Here is a 24,082-nt window from a genome sequence, read left to right on the forward strand (position 1 = left end):
CACTTCGTGACCTGCCTCCCAATATATATTCACTTTAAATATTGAATTTCATAGACCAAAGTGAAGGAACAAGACACAGGGAGCAACATGCATCAATATTCATGTACACTCTTTAAAATAACGCACCTCGTAGGCTAATTTTCTGACATTATCTTTAACATCCATTGTACGGCCAATGATTTTAGCAAGAGTTCTCGCTGATGGTGCTATGCAGGACAATACTGCTCGTCTCACCTCTGGATTGACATCACATTCAATCAAATACAAATATGCTAAAATAAATTACACGTGATTAGTACATTATAGGTAAAAGAGAAATTTCAATAGTTATATTTTAACTACATTACATAGAAACAAGACTAAAGACGTTCAATGAGTTAATCAGCTTCAAGAACAAGCAGCTCCTGTACAAAGCACCAATTTTTGTGTAAGAAATATGTTTAGAAATTGTTAAGGCTGAAAAACGGTAGTGAAGCAGGACTGGACAGGGCAGCCAAAACTGGTTTGTTTCAATCATCACTGCTGGAAATCTTAAGCAAGGTTTCTAACCATTATCTAAACTACAGAAGAATATTCTTCCTTAAGGTGTTGGGATGTACATGAACATCAGTCATTTGAAGGCAACTCTAATGGCATACAGTTTAATGAGTTAAAATTAGTTTACACAAGCAGACATGCATGTAGATTAGATAGTTGAATTCTTACCATTGATTACTGGACAGTTTTCATCATTGGGATCCTGAAGTCTGCCCAAGGCAAGCACAGCCTGTATTCGCACATTTGGAAACTTATCTTTTAACCTCACCAGCATGGCATCATATATACGATCATACAGTTCATCATCAATCTGTGCATTTTCTGACATGCTACCAAGAAGCCTATTGATAAGCTGACAGGCACGGAATCGAACAGAGTGGCTGCATGCACTGTGAGACTGTTGGGATAAAGTTAACTAACATGAACTCCAGTCAAACATTAGTAAAATTCAAAACAAAATTACAAAATGATGGAATCATGAACAGGTCATGCAGCAACAAAGAGAAGAGAAACGGTGAACATCATAGGTCAAGGATCCTTCGTCAGAACTAGAAGTGTGACAAATTAGCAAGTTTCAAAGAGGAGAAATGAAAGGAGGTCAAAGACAGAAAAATCAGATGGGAGCGGAGAATTAAAGTAACGGGTAAATGGAAGCTCGGGGACACATGTGCACTGTCACGGCCTGCACATTCTCCCCCTGCACATGCACACAACTACAGCCAGCACATCGGCCGCCCTGTACATGCTCACTGCCACGGGAACTGGCCGGCTTCGGGCACTTTCTCCCTCCCTTTGCATTGTGGGAGATCTGGCCAACATTGCTGTCCGGTCGCCGTCTCGCCGCGACTGCTGAAAACCAACGCAGTATCACTCCCTGGAGCTGGAGTAACTCTTGCTTCTTGGTTTCCTGGTCCTCCAAAAATATTCTAAATTAAATTTAAACTGGAGGTGGTGGGGGGTCCATCACCAAACTCCAAACTCTGAACAATAACAGCCTATTGCACTTTATCTGTTTATGTATTGTATATATATATATATGGTCTATGGTATATTAACACACTGATCTTTTATCTCCTGTTCTGTATTATGTTTACATATTCTGTTGTGCTGCAGCAAGCAAGAATTTCATTGTCCTATCTGGGACACATGACAATAAAACTCTCTTGACTCTTGACTTGGACTTAAGCCAAAAAAGGGTTCTTGGGGAAAAAAAGAGCTACCTTAAATTTAGTTGTGTCTGTTGGGTAATTATGGTAGGGTGAAGACTATTCCATGCTTTAATTGTGTGGGGGAACTCCATGGAGAAGCCAGCATCTCGGGATAGAAGAAATTGGGTGATGTTTTGTGTAGAGACCCTTTAGACTCCCTCTGGTTTTAGTGTTTTTAGTTTAATTTAAAGATACAGCGTGAAAACAGGCCCTTCTGCCCACCGAGTCCACGCCGACCACCAATCACCCGTACACTAGTTCTATACCACATATTCGCGACGCAAGTCAAGAGTGTTTTATTCTATCACGTCCCAAATGAAATCCTTATTTGCAGCAGCTCAACAGAATATGTAAACATAATACTCTGTAAACAATATTATAAATGAGAATACAAAAGTGTATACTATGTTTTGGGTTGGGTCTGAAAAAGGTTCTTGCACACCTTTGCAATGTGGAAGGAAACAAGAGCACCCGGAGAACAAAGCACCTCCAAGGCATAATTTGTAGAAGCCAAGAAGCAAAGGCTGAGATGTTGCAAATAGAGGAAATGAGGTTGAGAACCCTATCAACAGTGGTAGAGGGAAATTCACAAATAAAAAACATCTTAAAGACTCATCTGTGCAATGGCTTATCATTAATGCAGATAACAGTTTGAGAAACTAGGAGAATGAATTGGAGCTCTTACAAGAAGCAGTAAGGGAGGAGATGTCATCAAGATATCTGTGGGAGTAGCGGCCTTATAATGGATATTGGTAGGTAACCTACCTCCCTGAGATGTTCAGAGATACATCATTGAAACAGGCTCTTTGGCCCACAATCCATGCTGACCACTGATCACCATTTGCACTAATTCTCATGTTATCCCAGCTTCTTAACTACTACAAACAAGGGACAATTTAGAGGCCACTTAATCTGCAGGCTCGCATGTCTTTGGGATGTGGAAAGAAACCGGGGCACCCAGAGGAAACCCACACAATCACAAGAAGAATGGGCAAACTCCACATGGACAGTATCCAAGGTTAGGTTCGAACCTGGGTCTCTGGCACTTTGAGGTTGCAGCTCTACCAGCTGCACCACTTTTCCACCTTGATAGACGATGATATAGAGAAAGGGAAGAATTAGAAATGAACCATATGAAAGTGAGAAGTTAGTAATTAGTAACAAAAGAAATAGTTCAAGAATCTCAGCTACAGCCTTTCCCCACCAAGTTTGCTTTTCTATCTCCATCATTCCTACATAACCACAGGGAATACATTTGACTTTTTCGCTTTCCACCATCCAAGAACACAAAGAGAAACTCCCCCATGTAAACCAGTATTTGACGCGCTTGTTTCATCTCAGCATGATGCATTCAATGCTCATGTGATCTCCTTTACATTGGAGAAACCCAACACAGATTGCAGAACATGTTTGTATAGCCTACAAGATGACCATAAGCCAGTCTAATTCTCTATCCCTGTCCCACCAAACAGGACCTCGGTCTACTGCCTTCTACACTATTCAAAGAACAGCATCACATCTTCTTTCCATGTGTGTGGAAAAGTTGTAACTTCATACTGAATTTGACTATTTAAAACCACGTATTTACTCCCTACTGACTTGCTTACTTAGACACGGAAGGCCACTTGACTGATTTCATTTATTCTGCTGCCGCTTAGTTCTCTGTAGCCCTGCAATACATTTCCCTTGTGTGCCCACCAACTCACATTTCAGCTCCAGCAACAGGAAATTATAATCTACTAGACTAAGTGGGACCCGTTGGGTCCCAGCATCACACGGGAGGGCTGGTCCCCCAACGCAATATTCCAACTGTCCACCAATTCCAATATTGGTGGCCAGTGGGGGGCGGGGGGGCTTTCTGGAGCGCTAGTATGGGTGTTGTGCACACTGAAGTGTGGCCTTCAGGAGAGAGAATCTCAACATTTTTTAAACACTAATAACTCTATTATTTTTCATCGGTGGTAAAAATACCTTTGTCTTGCATAGCTGATTTTGTCCATCAGTAAGATGGTCAAAAATCACAGCCATAAGTAGCAGCGTTTTTTCTTTTTTTGTTTATTTTATTAGAAGTTAATACAGTACAAAGCAATAGAGTGGTACTTAATTTTAGGTGCCAACTATGCCCTCTAGTTTTATATTTTTGAGAAGGAAGTTTTAAAATAGAGAGAAGAAAAAGATAGATAGTAGTAAATAGAAAAACGTGAAGTGTGTACATAAGAAAAGAAAAAAAGAAAGTAGAAATAGGAGAAAAGGACCCTTAAAAAAGAAATTTTCAAATCTTTGTTTGGAGATGTAAATCTATCCACGACCTGACCTGAAATCAGTAATCTTTACGGTACTGCTGCATCACATGATTCCAAAAAGTCGATGAAAGGGGACCAACTCCTTAAGAATTGGTCATATTTATCTATTAGGCGGAGTCCCATTTCATCAAGGTGTGCTATGTCCATCATATTCCTAATCCACATTTTAATAGTTGGTATAGCTGTATTTTTCCAAAATTTAAATATCAATTTCTTTCCAATTATTAACCTATAATTAAAAAATACTTTTTGGTCTTTATTTAAATTGATATCTTCTACTATTATTCCAAATATAATCCATTCCGTATTAGGTTCTATTCTTGACTTGAAGAGCTTTGTAAATATATCAAATATATCGCTCCAAAATTTATTCAACTTTGTACATCCTACAAATTAATGTGTTATATTGGCGTTTTGAAACAAACATTTATCACATCTGGGAGAGACATTTGAGTAGAATTTATTCAACCTCGTTTTTGAATAATATAGTCTACATAATAATTTAAATTGAATTAAATGTCTTGCATTAATGGAGCAATTATGTGTGTTCATCAGATACTTTTCCCATCTATCTTTCGGGATCTTTATCATTAGTTCATGTCCCCAATCTGCTCTTAGTACCTCTGTTGAGGGTAATTCTCTATTTAATATAATATTATAAAAATATGATATTAGTTTTTGTGAATCAGCCTGCTTCTTCTAAATGGTCTAAAAATATAGTTTGAAATCTATGTATATATTTCTTCATAAAGTCACATAACTGTATATATTTAAAATATTGATTATCATTCAGTTTAAATTTTGATTTTAATTGTTGAAATGATAACAATTTGCCCAATTCATACATATCTCCTACTTTCCTAATCCCCAGTCTATCCCATTGTTTGTATGTTTTGTCGATAAGAGATGGTTTGAATGCAGGATTGTTCAATATTGGGGTTAGTACGGATAGATTATTTAATTTCAAGGATAATTTTATTTGTTTCCAAATTCTTATTGTATTGTGAATAATTGGGTTCTTCTTATATATTATACTATTCAATTTTATCGGTAAGAACAAGATCATTCCTATATCGTACGGAAACACTCCTCTTTCTCCATTCTTATCCACTCAGACTGGTGAGTGGAACTATCCAACCAGTATATTATGTTCTTAATATGCACTGCCCAGTAGTAATACGTAAAGTTAGGTAATGATAAACCCCCAACTTCTTTAGGTTTACACAAATGCCTTCGTTGAATTTTGTGTGCTCTATAATCCCATATAAAATTAGTGATATTATAATCTAGTTTGTTGAAAAAATATTTTGGAATATATATTGTGATCGCTTGAAACAAATATATTAATTGTGGTAAGAAAGTCATTTTTATAGCGTTAATTCTACCTATCAATGAGAGCGGGAGCATTTTCCAAATGTAATCATAACATTCAGCGTTTTTTCTAAAATCATTATACAGTGCAACAGGAAGTGGTCAAGTTGAGACTTTTAGTAATATAGATAGTCAATAATTAACAATCTTTGAGTTGTGAATGGAGAGAATATAAAAACTCTACACAGAATCTAGAGGTGCTTTCTCAGGTTGGGTGTCTGAGATCATCCAAGAGCAGGAGGAAACCTGGATCCTTGGAGCTGTGACATACCTATATGTTTTGTTTTATTTCCTCTGTATTGTTTTTTTTTAATTCTACCTTAACCACCTGGTCTGCATACCATTGGATATTCCCAGTTTCCTCCACCTTTCAACCTGCTTAATTTATCACTTCTCATGCGCCCTGACCAGTTGTGCATTTCCAGTATTTTTGGCTTTTGGTTCAAATTTCCAGTATTTGTGATTTTTCATTTCAACCAGTAAAATGTATGACAAATTTGTTTCCTTAGAAAGCTACATTTCATACAAAATAGAATTGGTTCTATTTGTAATTATTATATGTTAATATGTTGAATATTAAAACTACATTTAAAATTTGTACATTACAATTTTCCACATCACATCTAAACCTACTTTTTTGGCTTCTGTATGAACTAAATCTAACACAAACTACAGGTATTGCTCTATTGTTGAATAAATTGAACCAATACTTTAGCTAAGATATAAAAAATAACACATTTCTATTTACATTATGGAAATTAAGAGATCTGTTAACAATCTTTACTCAATATATAAAACAATAGCAAGAGTTTATGCCCCGTTTCAATTTGAATATAACTTAAATAATACTGCACCTTAAGCAAAAATTGAAAGAGGAACAGTAAGAAAGAGTTGTCATCCTCATCACTTTCTTCCTCATCAACTGGTTGTTTAAGTGAAGTAGCAAATTTTGCAACAAACTCAATCACTCTTTCTACTGCTGGCTCCCGCTTATAAATGGTCATGGGATACATCAACAAATTGATAAAATCTTCATGAAAAGAAGTCTTGGCATCATCCTGCAACTTTAATAAAATTTGCATGATTAATAATTGAAACAATATAAAAAGACTTCCCATGTAAGTCGAAATAAACAGTGGTGTCAGTCAACCCAGTGAAATTCTCTACCAGAATCTTATGTTGCACAATTTGCAGTCAGTTCATTAAATGAAACCTAGCTAAAATAACCTAGTTATCATGTGAACCCTATGTTCTTAAAAGTCAAATCTGCACTTATTAAATTTAAAATGGAGAACACAGCAATCATGATCTCTACTCCCAAACAATGCATATCCACCGATTTCTGGAAAACCGATGATTATAACATTTATCTTGTTTTAATGATATTTCATAATAAAACATCTCACCATCTTTCATCATAGAAATTTGCAGCAAACTAGAAGGCCACTTAATCCATTTTAATCAATGCAGGAATACATGATGAAGAAAAACAAATGTTTTGGAAACAATTGTATCCATCAAAAAGTGAACAAAACCGTTAGTGTCAAATAAGATAATATAAATTATATAACTCTAGTAAGGAAAGAAAGTACAAGGATACAAAGCGGTGCCTCCAAAATTACTAGAAAACTACTCATTTATAAGCATAAGGCAACAAAAATTTTAAATTCAAACATGCAATGCCCAAGAAGTAAGGAAAACATTTCAGCTTTGGGACAGTAACAAGTAGCTAGAGAATGAGGAATAAAAACAAATAATTGCCTATCCTAAACTTAAAAACTATATTTGATAGTTTGTCGTTCTGGCAAAAAATATCAATGATTGGGGATAAAATCAGGAGGATGTTTAAAACAATATGTGCTTTAAACATCTGGAAAATAGCAGGTAAACATAGCAACACAGAAAATAGGTGCAGGAGTATGCCATTTGGCTCTTTGAGCCAGCACTGCCATTCATATAACCATATAACAAATACAGCACGGAAACAGGCCAACTCGGCCCTTCTAGTCCGTGCCGAACACTTATTCTCCCCTAGTCCCATCTACCTGCACTCAGACCATAACCCTCCATTCCTTTCCCGTCCATATACCTATCCAATTTATTTTTAAATGATAAAATCGAACCTGCCTCCACCACTTCCACTAGAAGCTCATTCCACACAGCTACCACTCTCCGAGTAAAGAAGTTCCCCCTCATGTTACCCCTAAACTTCTGTCCCTTAATTCTCAAGTCATGTTCTCTTGTTTGAATCTTCCCTACTCTCAATGGGAAAAGCTTATTCACATCAACTCTGTCTATCCCTCTCATCATTTTAAAGACCTCTATCAAGTCCACCTTCTGCGCTCCAAAGAATAAAGACCTAACTTGTTCAACCTTTCTCTGTAACTTAGTTGCTGAAACCCAGGCAACATTCTGGTAAATCGCCTCTGTACTCTCTCTCTATTTTGTTGACATCCTTCCCATAATTAGGCGACCAAAATTGTACACCATACTCCAGAATTGGCCTCACCAATGCCTTGTACAATTTTAACATCCCAACTTCTATACTCAATGCTCTGATTTATAAAGGCCAGCACACCAAATGCTTTCTTTACCACCCTATCTACATGAGATTCCACCTTCAGGGAACTGTGCAGTTATTCCTAGATCCCTCTGTTCAACTGCATTCCTCAACTCATTACCATTTACCATGTATGTCCTATTTTGATTTGTCCTGCCAAGATGTAGCACCTCACACTTATCAGCATTAAACTCCATCTGCCATCTTTCAGCCCACTTCCAAATGACCTAAATCTCTCTGTAGACTTTGAAAATCTACTTCATTATCCACAACACCACCTATCTTAGTATCATCTGCATACTTACTAATCCAATTTACCACACCATCATCAGATCATTGATGTACATGACAAACAACAGTGGACCCAACACAGATCCCTGTGGCACCCCATTAGTCACCGGCCTCCAACCTGACAAACAGCCATCCACCATTACTCTCTGGCATCTCCCATTCAGCCACTGTCGAATCCATCTTGCTACTCCACCATTAATACCCAACAATTGAACCTTCTTAACCAACCTTCCATGAGGGACCTTGTCAAAGGCCTTACTGAAGTCCATATAGACAACATCCACTGCTTTACTCTCATCAATTTCTCGAGTAACCTCTTCAAAAAATTCAAGAAGATTAGTCAAACATGACCTTCCAGGCACAAATCCAGACCCTGTTTATCCAGATGCTTATATATATTATCTCTAAGTATCCTTTCCATTAATTTGCCCACCACTGACGTCAAACTAACAGGTCTATAATAGTAAGATTAAACGAGAACTTACCAGTTTGAACTGTATTTTATGAGGAGTTACGATGAGGGATTACGTGAAGACCCCGTCCAGCACGCATGCGCGACATACTTCAAAGCAGCGGTGTTGAATCACAGAAAAACACAATAATTGAAATAAACATAGTAAAGATAAGGAGAACTAAGATACCAGTTGATCTCTATAATTGAGGGTGGGAGCGGAGGGCACGTAATCCCTCATCGTAACTCCTCATAAAATACAGATCAAACTTCAAACTGGTAAGTTCTCGTTTAATCTTACTATTTTACTTCGGAGTCATGTGCGTGACTACGTGAAGATTTTAAAGCTCTGTGATTTCAAACCATGTAACAGTCCATACTTCACTCGCTGCCAAAGTCATCCAAGGGAGGAAGTATGTTATTATAATCAAACATGAATCTGTTTGTAAAACAATAATGGTATTAATTGAAAATAATAACAAAGAAATTAATGCTCCCCCCGGGCTTAAATTATATATTTTGTGCAGTGTCTAAAATTCTCTCTGCAAGTGAAACGGGTTTTATTAATGGCTTGTTGTAGAATGTTTGAAAAGTTTTTTCCATGGACCACCCCACTGTTACCAGGGTAGGTGCAATGGCACATCCATTGTTAGCCGCCGGCGTGGATGCTGCCCCGGTGGAGTGAGATGTGTAAATATCCGTATCTACTCCAGCAGCTCCCAATACCTGTTTGAGCCATCTAGAGATAGTTTGACTCTGTACCCTGACCTAGTGGCTTTTTTGTGGCTGACCTGTCGTGCTTTTTGTCTCCATCGGGAATTTTAGGTTGTGTTGATATATTGTAGAAGGCGAGTCATGACACATAACGGTGGTCAGGTGGGTACGCCCGGAATTCCATAATGAGTCCTGAAGTTCCTGGTCTATTCTGTTTTACCAGCTCCTGAATGAAATATTATTTGGTCTGATGTTACGACCATATTGTCCAGTCTGAGTAGGTAAAAGGACTGGACCCTTATGTAGAGACTAAGCCATCAGCATGGCAGTATACAGGGTAGCTGTTTTCAGAGTAAGGGATCTGGCTGGTGGCCATCCCTCAGGACAACGCTGACATCCCAGATCTAGGTATATCTAGGTCTAGGGGGTTTTGAATTGAAGGTAACTCTCATTAATTTGGCCACCAGTGGATGAGACCCTATGGCCTGTTTCCCTTGGTGCCTGTCTTAGATAGGCTGACAGTGCACTTCTAGCACATTGATAGTGCTATAGCTCAGACCTTCATCGTGGTGAAGGCTGGCCAGGAACTCTGGTACATAGATATGGTGGTTGATTAGTAGGTTGTCTCTGTTCTCGAGCAGTACGTTTCCCATTTTCTTATACTGGAGAGATATTGTTTCTTGGTGGAAGTCGGTGAGATGCTGTCATCGTGTCCATGGTCCTATTTGACAATCCCAGGTCCATTTTTGGAATCTACAACCCAGTAGGCTTATTCTGTCATGGCATGGGTGACTTTCGCCTGATACAGGGTGGATCAGTAGATCTGATCCGCTTGGAATGGTCATGGGTTTAAATGACCCTGTCAAGGACCACTGGGAACCATGGTTGTGTAGGCCAGTCGGGTACTACCAAAATGTCCGAAGCAAAGTTCATCTGTATTTTGCGTAGTACCTGACTGATGAGGCAGAAAAAGGGGGGGGGGGGTGAAAACATAGATTAGTTCTCCCCAGTTCAGTGAGAATGTATCCATCGCCACTGCCTCAAGGACATACATCGGTACATGGCGATTCAGTCGGGATGCAAAGAAATGATATCTGATGTTCCATATTGCTTTGTAATTTCAGCAAATACTTTGGGGTTTAACATCTGCCACAGTATTTAGCTTACCTGGTAGGTAAGTTGCTGATAGCCAAATATGTTTGTCGACACACCATTACCAGATTGTGTTCATCAAATTATCACATATCGATTTTATCCCGCCCATGTGGTTAGTATAGGCCACCACTGTGGTATTGTCAAATTGTAAACGAACATGCAAAATGGTGCATTTTTGAACAATATGCTTTTAACCCATAGAACATTTCCAACTAGGTTTTATGTTGTGTCTGCAGTAGTGGTGGCACTAGATTGGTCCATCTACCACCTGTTCTGGATATGGGCTATTGATAAATGATGGGACTGGAACTATGCCAAATGTTCTCTTTCCATCATTATAGGTCTGAAAATAGGCAATTTCATGGTTCAGTCAAAGTGACCTGCATGTTTTTTAAAATGCTAGCACCTTTGCTCTAATGCTGGTAATGCTGCTACTAATTTCCCAATTACTCTTGCCACTTTGTCGGATGGTTGGTTGATTGCTAATCATTAATTTGTTACAGGTATGTGCCAATTCTGCTGACTTTTCTTTTGGCAACATTATAGACATGTGGACTGAGTTAATTGTGAATACCAGATAGTCCATTGTTGTGGATGGTGTCAACGTGGATTTATCTGGATGTATGACAAAGCCCAAGGTTAAATGAGTTTTTAGTAGCTAATGCTGCTGAATTAGCTCATTCCATGGTTTTGTCTATTATTAAATATCATCGAGATATGCCATGACAATATGTTTCCTTAATAGTGTCAGGGCTGGTTTAAATATCTTGGAAAATAGTTTTGGCTCATGTTAGTCCATTAGTCAATAATTTGTACTGCCATAGTTACCCTATCCAGGTAAATTTTTAGGTATCTCCGATGATCTTTATGAATGGGTACTGAATAGTATGCATCTTTTAAGTCGATGCCTGCCATAAAGTATCCTTAGGAAATCCATTGTTTGGCAGTTACAAATGTTTTCCATTAAAGTGTATATACCTGACGAAAGTATTCAATGTGGTTAAGTCAATGATGGTGCGACATTCACCATCTTTTTTGGTTTTAGTAAATTTAATACGAATTCCAAAGGTTCATATTTAGATTTCTCTATGACCCCTTTGTATGTAACTTCTCCAGTTCAGCTTGGCCGACATGTTTTCTTTTTAGTGAGAGAGTAAAACCCCTTTGGGGTGCAAGCTGGACTGGTGGCAAGTTTTTCTTGAATTCAATTTTTATCCTTGAATATTTTTTGGTATATAACTGCCAAGTGTGATAGTTCTTCATGCTACCAAAAACAGGTGTAGTTGCTCAATGTGCCCACAATAATGGCAAGCACATTGAGCAAATGCAATTTTGGGGAGGCGTGATAAAGTCCAACGCCTCAATGACTACCTGTCTTGGAGAGGTTTAAAGGACAGGTAGTAAGCTGGCCGCCAGTTAAGGCTGTAACGGCCGTCCCGCTCGTGGTGTTGCCACGTAGCGGTTCACCACTCCCAGCAGCTCTTCCTGGTCCTGTACCTCAAGGATACTCCCGGTTTTCTTCAGCCAGTGACCCCTCTTCTTGACCACCCCAGTCCTGGTCGCCAACGCTCCCCTTTGTTGAGGGAGATGCGATGGCCAGTGCTGTTAGTGCACTGGAGCGGGAGTGTTTGTGCTCCCTTGGCGAGCTTGCCCCATCTCCCGTAACAAGTCTCGCTGGAGCTATTGCTCCATGAGCAATTCCATAAGACTTGAAACGGTCACCTTTTGCCGCTCTCGAGCGGCAGTCTACCGTGCAGGGCTCCTCCGAGTGAACCGGCCGGTCCGATTTCCGTTGTGCCTTACATCCAGCACGCTGCGGTTGGTCGCCAACGTTCCCTTTTGAGCGATGCTAGCGGCGCTGGGCTCGGCTTGGAATGCTGTCGGTGACTGTGGACTGCAGCGTTGTGCGGACCAGGTGCCGCCGGTCGCCCCCCCACTGCAGGAACATAGAAACATAGAAATTAGGTGCAGGAGTAGGCCATTCGGCCCTTCGAGCCTGCACCGCCATTCAATATGACCATGGCTGATCATCCAACTCGGTATCCCGTACCTGCCTTCTCTCCATACCCTCTGATTCCCTTAGCCACAAGGGCCACATCTAACTCCCTCTTAAATATAGCCAATGAACTGGCCTCAACTACCCTCTGTGACAGAGAGTTCCAGAGATTCACTACTTTCTGTGTGAAAAAAGTTTTTCTCATCTCGGTTTTAAAGGATTTCCCCCTTATCCTTAAGCTATGGCCCCTTGTCCTGGACTTCCCCAACATCGGGAGCAATCTTCCTGCATCTAGCCTGTCCAACCCCTTAAGAATTTTGTAAGTTTCTATAAGATCCCCTCTCAATCTCCTAAATTCTAGAGAGTATAAACCAAGTCTATCCAGTCCTGACATCCCAGGAATCAGTCTGGTGAACCTTCTCTGCACTCCCTCTATGGCAATAATGTCCTTCCTCAGATTTGGAGACCAAAACTGTACGCTCCAGGTTGTGGTCTCACCAAGACCCTGTACAACTGCAGTAGAACCCCCCTGCTCCTATACTAAAATCCTTTTGCTATGAAAGCTAACATACCATTCTCTTTCTTCACTGCCTGCTGCACCTGCATGCCTACTTTCAATGACTGGTGTACCATGACACCCAGGCCTCGCTGCATCTCCCCTTTTCCTATCGGCCACCATTTAGATAATAGTCTGCTTTCCTGTTTTTGCCACCATAATGGATAACCAGAAGATTTATCCACATTATACTGCATCTGCCAAACATTTGCCCACTCACCCAGCCTATCCAAGTCACCTTGCAGTCTCCTAGCATCCTCCTCACAGCTAACACTGCCCCCCAGCTTAGTGTCATCTGCAAACTTGGAGATATTGCCTTCAATTCCCTCATTCATATCATTAATATATATTGTAAATAGCTGGGGTCCCAGCACTGAGCCTTGCGGTACCCCACTAGTCACTGCCCGCCATTGTGAAAAGGACCCGTTTACTCCTACTCTTTGCTTCCTGTTTGCCAGCCAGTTCTCTATCCACATCAATACTGAACCCCCAATGCCAAGTGCTTTAAGTTTGTATACTAATCTCTTATGTGGGACCTTGTCGAAAGCCTTCTGGAAGTCTAGAACACCACATCCACTGGTTCTCCCCTATCCACGCTACTAGTTACATCCTCGAAAAATTCTATAAGATTCGTCAGACATGATTTACCTTTCGTAAATCCATGCTGACTTTGTCCAATGATGTCACCACTTTCCAAATGTGCTGCTATCCCATCTTTAATAACTGACTCTAGCAGTTTCCCCACTACCGATGTTAGACTAACTGGTCTGTAATTCCCCGTTTTCTCTCTCCCTCCCTTCTTAAGTGGGGTTACATTTGCTACCCGCCAATCCTCAGGAACTACTCCAGAAACTAAAGAGTTTTGAAAGATTATTACTAATGCATCCACTATTTCTGGAGCTACTTCCTTAAGTACTCTGGGATGCAGCCTATCTGGCCCTGGGGATTAATCGGCCTTTAATCCATTCAATTTACCCAACACCACTTCCCGACTAACCTGGATTTCACTCAATTCCTCCAACTCCTTTGAGGCGCGGTCCCCTGCTATTTCCGGCAGATTATTTATGTCTTCCTTAGTGAAGACGGAACCAAAGTAGTTATTCAATTGGTCCGCCATATCCTTGTGCCCCATGATCAACCCACCTGTTTCTGACTGCAAGGGACCTACATTTGTTTTAATCGGACCCTCCTGGTCCATTGCAGTCCGATGGGAATGACCTTCCTTGGTGTTTTCTCTGTTTAATTCCTATTTAAAAATAAAACAGAACAGGGCTTCGAAAACACCATGTCCTCAGAGTAAGATTTGCTTACCTGAAGGTCCGTTTTCAAATTGTTGCGGGAGAGCTCGAACTCCTGTCCGTCGCTGTGCACTGCGTGAGACACTATGTCGCGCATGCATGCTGGACGGGATCTTCACGTAGTCACTCACATGACTCCGAAGTAAAATTGCTAGGTTTACTCTTAGAACCCTTTTTAAACAATGGAACAACATGCGCAGTACGCCAATCCTCCGGCACTATTCCCGTTTCTATTGACAATTGAAATATTTCTGTCATAGCCCCTGCTATTTCTACACTAACTTCCCTCAATGTCCTAGGGAATATCTTGTCAGGACCGGGAGACTTATCCACTTTTATATTTTTCATAAGTGTCAGTACTTCCTCTTCTTTGAATCTCATAGTTTCCATAGCTACTCTACTTGTTTCCCTTACCTCACATAATTCAATATTCTTCTCCTTGGTAAATACCGAAGAAAATACATTGTTCAATATCTCCCCATCTCTTTTGGCTCTGCAGATAGCTGTCCACTCTCCGACTCTCTAATGGACCAATTTTATCCCTTGTTATCCTTTCGCTATTAATATAGCTGTAGAAACCCTTTGGATTTACTTTCACCTTACTTGCCAAAGCAACCTCATATCTTCTTTTAGCTTTTCTAATTTCTTTCTTAAGATTCTTTTTACATTATTTATACTCGTCAAGCATCTCATTTACTCCATGCTGCCTATAATTATTGTAGATCTCTCTCTTTTTCCGAACCAAGTGTCCAATTTCCCTTGAAAACCATGGCTGTTTCCAATTTTTACTATTTCTTTTCAACCGAACAGGGACATAAAGATTCTGTACTCTTAAAATTTCATCTTTAAATGTCCTCCATTTCTCCTCCACATCCTTCCCATCACACATGTCCCAATTTACTCCTTTTAAATCTTTTCGCATCTCCTTAAAGTTAGCCTTTCTCCAATCAAAAATCTCAACCCTAAGTCCAGTTCTGACCCTCTCCATAATTATATTGAAACTAATGGTATTGTGATCACTGGACCCAAAGTGTTCCCCAACACATACCTACGCCACCTGACCTGTCTCATTTCCTGACAGGAGGTCCAGCACTGCCCCTCCTCTAGTAGGTACCTCTATGTATTGCTGCAAAAGACTATCCTGCACACATTTTACAAACTCCAAACCATCAGCCAATTTACAGAATGTGTTTCCCAGTCTATGTGTGGAAAATTGAAATCTCCCACAATCACTACCTTGTGCTTACTACTAATATCTGCGATCTCCTTACATATTTGCTCTTCCAATTCTCGCTCCCCATTAAGTGGTCTATAATACACCCCTATAAGTGTTCCTACACCTTTCCCATTTCTCAGTTCCACCCAAATAGCCTCCCTTGACGAGCCCTCGAATCTATCCTGCCAAAGCACTGCTGTAATATTTTCCCTGACAAGCAATGCAACACCTCCACCTCTTGCCCCTCAAATTCTATCACACCTGAAGCAACGAAATCCTGGAATATTTAGTTTCCAATCACAGCCCTCCTGCAACCATGTTTCACTGATCGCCACAACATCATACTTCCAGGTGTCAATCCAGGCTCTAAGCTCATCCACCTTTCTTACAATGCTCCTAGCATTAAAAAATACACATTTAAGAAACCCACCCCCTCGTATTCTTTGTGTCCGAGTGCTGCCCTTCTCTGTCTCCTGCCTCACACTGACTACTAGCTTTCCCTATTTGAGTCCCTCCCCCCAACCGTTCTAGTTTAAAGTCTCCTCAGCAGCCTTTGCAAATCTCCCCGCCAGGATATTCAATATGATCTTGGCTGATCATCCAAAATCAGTACTCCGTTCCTGCTTTTTCCCCCCCATATCCCTTGATTCCTTTATCCCCAAGAGCTAAATCTAACTCTTGAAAACATCCTGCGAATTGGCCTCCACTGCCTTCTGTGACAGCGAATTCCACAGACTCACAACTCCCTGGGTGATAAAGTTTTCCTCATCTCAGTCCTAAATCGTCTACCCCTTATTCTTAACCCCTGGTTCTGGACTCCCCCAGCACCAGGAACATTTTTCCTGCATCTAGCCTGTCCAATCCTTTAAGAATTGTGTATTGTTCTATTAGATTCCCTCTCATCCTTCTAAATTCAAGTGAACACAAGTGAACATATTCTTTCATAATATGTCAGTCGCGACATCCCAGGAATTAACCTGGTGAACCTACGCAGCACTTCCTCAATAGCAAGAATGTTCTTCCTCAAATTAGGGGAACAAAACTCCACACAATACTCCAGATGCAGCCTCTCCAGGGCCCTGTACAACAGCAGTAGGACCCCATTGCTCCTAAACTCAAATCCTCTCCTAATAAAGGCCAAGATGCCATTAGCTTTCTTCACTGCCTGCGGTATCTGCAGCCTTACTTTACCAGTTGGAGGAGTGATATTAATATGGTCAAATATTGAGTGGAAATCCCTGAGGCCCCAATGCTTATGATTTTACATTAAAACTATGACACAAAAATTCGAACTAATGAATCACAAAATACATTAAAAATGCATTAAGAGTTCAACCCAAACACAAAATACAATAAAACCAATAATCCATACTCTAATTTAAAGCAGCATCATCCAGAATATGTTGCACTCCATTTTACCTGATTATACATTTGCTTAAGACCTGCCACCAGCTTTGCCAGGTTTTGATGTCCTTTCTGGGCCTTTTCAAAAACTTGGCGGATTTGAAGCAGTTGATTTTTCTGTGACCCCATTTTTAGCAAAATCTTTTAAAAGAGAGATGCATTAATTAATCATAACGTTTTGTTTGTAACAATTCTTAAAACAGCTAAAATAGCACATTAAAAATAATGCAATAAACTATTTTAAAAGATATAGGTCAAAAAGGTCACGTCTACTTCCTACTTCAAGATTGTAACGATTAAAAATAAATATTAGCATGGAAAAAATATTAGCCAAAATTGTAGATCTCCTAGACAATGGTGAATTTACACCAGCTATTAATTAGTCCAGATTGGAGGTGGTCTATATTTGTCCAGGCTAAATAAGATTTTAATTTAATATGAAATGGAACCATAGTGGTAAAGTACTCGGGAAGCTCTTGCAAACAACCTATTCATAACCAGGTAATATTTAAGTATTCAATGCTTGAGAAATTTTAACCAGGGTAACGAAGCGCATTTACAGTAAAGTGCCATATAACCTTTTGCATCCATCCAAGCAGCAAAATATAACTTTTGTTTAATATCTCATATGAAAAACAGCATTTCTCACATTGCAGCACTCCTTCAGTAATACAAAGGAATGTCAATCTAGATTTCAGTAAAGCCTAATTACACGCAGTTGTATATTTAATTGCACATCTGGATGAAAAGAAGCTTTCACCCAGACATAAATTAATGAAGGGGACTGCTTCCTAAAGAACCCTCCATTATGCAAAGATTTGTTCAGGGGGAGATACAGTAAATTCCTGAGGATAGTATTTGCCATTGATGAACTTTTCTTGCCATCCATCTCCTGCATGTATCAAACTAAAACAAATATTTTATCAACTGATCATTTACACAAGAGCTCAGGTGCTTTACAAAGTTTAAAAAAAAATTTATAAACACACACTCGCATTGATATAAATGCTTGCTTACTTAACAGAAAACAGAATGGGGTGGGGGGGGACAATAAACTTTCCCTCTGATGGAGCCCTCAGTCACATTTACTCCATTTACTGCATGCCTGTTCTCAAGCCTTTTCTCACGAGACACAACAGCAACAGAGTTCCCTTGGTGTTCACTATCACCCCACTACCTTCTCCTTCCAATCTATCATCCTTCACTAATTCTGCCAGCTTCAAACTGGTCCCACAAGTCGCATCGTCCCCTCTTGGATAGAGTGTACATACGGAGAGGATGTTTCCACTAGTAGGAGAGACTAGGATTAGCGACCATAACCTCTTAATTAAAGAACGTTCCTTTAGGAAGGAGACGAGGAGGAATTTCTTTAGTCAGAAGGTTGCGGAGGTCGTCAATGGAAGTTAAGTCAAGGCAGAGATAGATAGATTCTTGATTGGTACGGGTGTCAGGGGTTAAGGGTAGAAGACAGGAGAATGGGATTAAGAGGGAGAGATAGATCAGCTATGATTGAATGGCAGAGTACTTGATGGGCCGAATGGCCTAATTCTGCTCCTATCACTTATGACATGACCTATCCTCCTCCCCCAACTTTCTGCAGGAATCATTCTCTTTGTGGTTGCCTGGGGTCTGCTCATCACAACCAACCCACACCTCCCCATCCCCTGGCACTTTCTCTACAACATAGGTGATGTGCAACCTGTTCTTTCACCTCAGTCACCACCATTTTTGGGGACAAAAATAGCCCTGCCGTTGCACCTCTTACAATCTAGTCTACTCTTGCAATCTAGTCTACTGCATTAGGTGCTCACAATGTAGCCTCCTATACACTTATAGCATTAGGAGACCATCTTGCAGAACATCTGTGCACATTCCACCACAGCTATCTCAACCTTCCAACTGCATGTCATTTCTATATCGACTCATCCCTCCTCAGCCTTCTGCGTTGCTACATAGAGCCCAAGTGCAAATTGGAAGAATATAATTCATGTATTCCATTTGTAGTTACAACCCAAAGGTATGAACTTTGAAGTTTCTAACTTCCAAAAAGACAGTGAAACACATTTCCCCACCCCCCACCACCTGCAATTGAAAGTCTCCAAATGCATTTCATTCCCATTGTTTAAATAAATAACACCTCTATTAAATGAAAACTTAAAATAAATGATAGTTCATATTGGTGAAGATTTATTAAATTAACATGTGCTTATTCGGGAGTGGGGAGTGCGCAGATTTTGTTGTTCCCCATTCACTTGATACCAGTGGCTGCATATATTTCCTCTCTCGGGAGTCCAGATTACCCATATCTTCTCCACCGTTACAATACACCCATTCCTCTTTCAACTGGGTTACACAGCTCTGGGTCCCCATTACTGCAGACTAGCTCCCCAGCTTACCCCACTCCTCCCCCCGCCCCACCATCAGAGGCCAGGTTAACCTTCTTCCTCGAACCCATACATTCCCTGGGTTTCTCCAGATCTGCCCCAATCTCCCCTGCAGCCAAGGCTACCCATCCCATATAATAGACAATAGGAGCAGGAGTAGGCCCTTCGAGCCAGCACCACCATTCAATGTAATCATGGCTGATCATCCACAATCAGTACTCCGTTCCTGCCTTCTCTCCATAACCCTTGACTCCGCCATCTTTAAGAGCTCTGTCTGGCTCTCTCTTGAAAGCATCCAGAGAGCCAACCTCCACCGCCCTCTGAGGCAGAGAATTCCACCACTCACAACTCTGTGTGAAAAAGTTTTTCCTCATCTCCGTTCTAAATGGCTTACCCCTTATTCTTAAATTGTGGCCCCTGGTTCTGGACTCCCCCAACATCGGGAACACGTTTCCTGCCTCTAGCGTGTCCAAACCCATAATCTTATATGTTTCAATAAGATCCCCTCACATCCTTCTAAATTCCAGAGTATACAAGCTCCCGCCATACCGGGAACTAACCTGGTGAACCTACACTACACTCCCTCACTAGCAAGAATGTCCTTCCTCAAATTGGGAGATTGGCACATAATACTCCAGGTGTGGTCTCACTAGGGTCCTGTACAACTGCAGAAGGACCTCTTTGCTCCTATACTCAACTCCTCTTGTTATGAAGGCCAACATGCCATTTGCCTTCTTCACTGTCTGCTATACCTGCATGCTTACTTTCATTGACTGATGAGCAAGGACCCCCAGATCCCATTGTACTTCCCCTTTTCCCCCACCTTGACTTCATTTAGAAAATCTGCCTTCCTGTTTTTGCCACCAAAGTGGATAACCTCACACTTATCCACATTAAACTGCATCTGCCCACTCACCCAACCTGTCACCCTGCATCCTCTTCACAGTTCACACTGCCACCCAGCTTTGTGTCATCTGCAAATTTGCTAATGTTACTTTTACTCCCACGGTTGTCCTTCTCCTCCGTTCTCAGAGGTACCCTGCTACCTTTCCCCACCCCCATTCCATGCTTCAATTATGCCAGACCCATTTCTTCTCCCCACTGCTAAGGGTTACTCCTCTCCCCAGATGTGACAGCTACCGTTCACCCTCTCTGCCATCCCCCAAAAGACTTGCTTATACTGTTTCTGCCCCCAGTTCCCCACTCCTGCTCCTTCTCTCCAGCTGCCCTGATGTTATGTCACCAGCACTCTCACAATAGACAATTGGTGCAGGAGTAGGCCATTCAAGCCAGCACCACCATTCAATGTGATCATGGTTGATCATCCACAATCAGCATCCCATTCCTGCCTTCTCCCCAAATCCTCTGACTCCGCTATCTTAAGTTTACATTTATTGTAACATGCACCAATTGGTACAGTGAAATTTGAGTTACCATGCAGCCATACAAATATAAAAAAAGGAAAACACAACACACAATAGAATTTAACATAAACATCCCCACACAGCGGAATCAATGTTTCCCACTGTGAAGGAAGGCAACAAAGTTCAGTCATCCTCCTCTTTGTAGTTCACCCGTGGTCAGGGCCTTTGATCCCTCCACAGTCGCCACTACAGCGGCCCCATGTTCAGGCCCTCTCACCGGGATGATCGGAACTCCAACGTCGTAATGGAAGAAGATTCTCAGCAGCTTGGAGTTCCTAATCGGCCACTTCTTACCAGAGACAGCAGCTCCCGAAATCCACAGGCCGAGCTGGGCGGAGATTCAACACTAGCGGCCCTCGGCAAAGGGATCACCAGGACTCTGCGATGTTGAAGTCAGCGCCGCCCGTGGCTGGAAACTCCGCAACCACAGCTCCACGACGTTAGAGCAGCAGGCCCAACACTCCGGAGCTTCAAACGGCGATCCCCAGTAAGGCATCGCCCGCTCCGCGATGGGATCCAGTGCAGCACCGCTGCTGAAGTCTCCGGCAGGAAAGGCCGCGCCAATCCAGATGGCGGGGGGGGGGGGGGGGGAGGGGGGCAAGACGCGTCCTCACCAGGAAATGACTGAGAAATGGTTTCCCCCTTACCCTTCCCACAGAAAAAGACTAAGAAACCTCCAAAACATACTTTTTAGACTAAAAATAACAAAAAGATGAAAAACAGAGACTGTAGGCAGAGGCTGCCATCATACGATGCCCCTGGAGAAATATGTATCTTTAAGAGCCCCATCAAGCTCCCTCTTGAAAGTATCCAGAGAACCGGCCTCCACCACCCTCTGAAGCAGAGAATTCCACAGATTCACAACTGTGTGAAAAAGTGTTTCATCGTCTCCGTTCTAAATGTCTTACCCGTTATTCTTAAACTGCGGCCTCCTCTACCACAACTCTGTACCAAAGTTATCACTGACCAATTCCTCCCCCCCAGCACACTCATCTTACTCCCTCCACTGCCACTTTGAAGTTCTCCTTCTCTCTGAGACCATCTCACCCCCGCCCACTCCATCTTTTCCAGCTTTCTTGTCCCCTCCCACCACCATAATCAACCTGGGGAAACCACCCAAAACGTCTCCTATCCATGTTCTCCAGAGATGCTGACCGACCCACTGAATACTCCAGCACTTTGTGCGTTCCCTCTCTCCCCTCCTCTCGATCTCTAGCTCCCCTCCTGCTCTCGAACTCTCTCTCTCTCTCTCTCCCCTTCTTCGCGATCTCCCGCCCTTCCCTCCCCCTCCCTTCCATCTAAGTGTTTTTTTTTGTACAGTAGCATCTGCAGTTTCTTGTTTCTACATTTTCCTCCATCACTTTTGTGATCTGTGCAAAAGTCCAGTTTCTGCAGCTCCTTGTTGGCCTCACCCTCACTGCCAGGGTTACCCCGGCCCCTCAACAACCCATTCATTCCCAGTTACCTTACCCCCCCCCCCCCCCTCCCCCCCGCAGCCGGTGTTACCGTTGCCAGAGTCGTCAGCGCCTACCTATACTTCCACCCCGTTACTGGGGTTGTTTCACTCCTCACTCTCACCCCCACCCCCGTTATCGTGATCACCTCACTCTAGGTATGTTACAAAAGCTACCTGAATCGTCATTGGGAATCTGCCCACAGCCAGGTCCGCGATTTTGGCGCTGTTTGGAGGGGGCGGGTTTAAAACACGATTTTTACTAGGCTGTACTAATCGCAGATGTTCAGCCTAGTAAATCATTAACGAAAAATCGCTGCAAGACCCGGTCGCAAAAGGTATTATTAGTTTTATAGGCCTCGATAATATAGTTATAATAATTTTAAAATTACTGTCTCATTCCGCAACCTCTCGCAGCCCCAGGGTTTTATAAAGCAAACAATTAAAGGTATGTACCTTATTTTTACATTAAATGGGGCATATATATAACCCTATATATCAAGTTATCTATAGTGAGTAGTTCATTTTGGGCTTTTTATATCCCGCAGTATTTTTCTCGGCATTTGAGGGCACTAATCCAGCGCGATGTCAACGTTCTAAACCAGCGCGTTCACATGAACCCACTAGAAAGCCGATTTAAATGGGCATTTATTTACAGCAATTGAACACTAAATTCCTTCCATTTGGCCTATAAATTAATGTAAATTAGATATAAAAATCATGTTATATTGTGAATTATTTGTGAATAATCTTTGGACACTTAGGCTATTTAAAAATGTTAATCTTTCCTTAAGAAATGGGCTTTTGACTATCCAAGATCACAGCTTTTTTGTAATGTCCATTGAAAATCAATAGGGAACAAGATGCTAATTTCCGAGTATGAAAATGGCCATAACTGTTTTAATACTTGAGATATGAAAGTGAATTTGGTGTCAAATTAAACTTATTGTTATGCTTTATCTGATGGGATAAATTGCAGACTTGATTTTTTAAATCTCAAAATTTTGTAACATTGCTACTCACTCTACATCCCCTTCCCCCCATTTCTAGGATTCACCTCCCCCCGTTGCCAGCGTACACCACGCCCCCGTTGTTCGGAAGAGATCATAAGAGTTAGGAGCAAAACTAGACGATTCGGCCCATCAAGTCTACTCCGCCATTCAATCACGGCGGATCTATCTCTCCCTCCTAACCCCATACATCTCCCCGTTTTAACGGTTATCCCCGCCCCCGTTGTCCTGGTTTATCTCACTCTACTACCACCATTCTTCCCCCCTCCTTGCAGAGTGTGGTAACCACGGGTGTGGGGTGAAGCCTTGCAACGGGGTGGGATAGTAGAGCGAGGTAACCCGCATCTGCAGTTCTTTGTTACTACGTTTTCTTCCAAAGCGTTGTGATCTGTGCAAAAGTCCAGCTTCTGCATCTCCTTGTGCCCTCGCCCTCTTTGCCGGGGTTACCCCGCTCCGGCTCCTCGCCCCCGCCCCGCGGTTGCCAGCGTTACCCCGCTCCCGCTCCCCCGCTCCCCCGCTCACCTCCTCCCCGTTGGAAATTGGAACGTTTATCGTTTCAAACCCAATCGCGGATAAACCGCCACCTTCAACCGCCCGAAATTTCAAACCTGATCTCGCGCGGTTCGGCGCCGGAAGTGCAGCGCGCGTCCGCGTCCTGCTGCCGTCGGCGATGATGCTGCTACTCCTCTATAATCTTTGACGCTGCTACCAAAAATATAACATATTTGGCTGCTACTGTTGTCGACAGCTG

At 41.8% G+C, this 24,082-nt stretch overlaps 1 protein-coding gene across 2 annotated transcripts in view; it reads right to left on the reverse strand.

The window, feature by feature from the left end:
- ncapg (non-SMC condensin I complex, subunit G) overlaps positions 1-24,082 on the reverse strand; it is an 82,259-nt gene extending 58,177 nt beyond the window's left edge. The window contains exons 1-5 of one of the 2 annotated variants that reach the window (XM_055638514.1): positions 23,940-24,082; positions 17,076-17,201; positions 6,274-6,483; positions 706-934; positions 127-272 (exon numbers count right to left, since the gene is read on the reverse strand). In XM_055638514.1, the coding sequence (XP_055494489.1) occupies positions 127-272; positions 706-934; positions 6,274-6,483; positions 17,076-17,189 (699 nt within the window). In that variant the 5' untranslated portion in view covers positions 17,190-17,201; positions 23,940-24,082. Of the gene's footprint in view, positions 1-126; positions 273-705; positions 935-6,273; positions 6,484-17,075; positions 17,202-23,853 lie in introns of both variants that reach the window. The other variant, XM_055638504.1, reaches the window with a different exon arrangement.

This window comes from Leucoraja erinacea, chromosome 1, assembly GCF_028641065.1.
Source record: "Leucoraja erinacea ecotype New England chromosome 1, Leri_hhj_1, whole genome shotgun sequence".
In the NCBI taxonomy this organism is placed as follows: Eukaryota; Metazoa; Chordata; class Chondrichthyes; order Rajiformes; family Rajidae; genus Leucoraja; species Leucoraja erinaceus.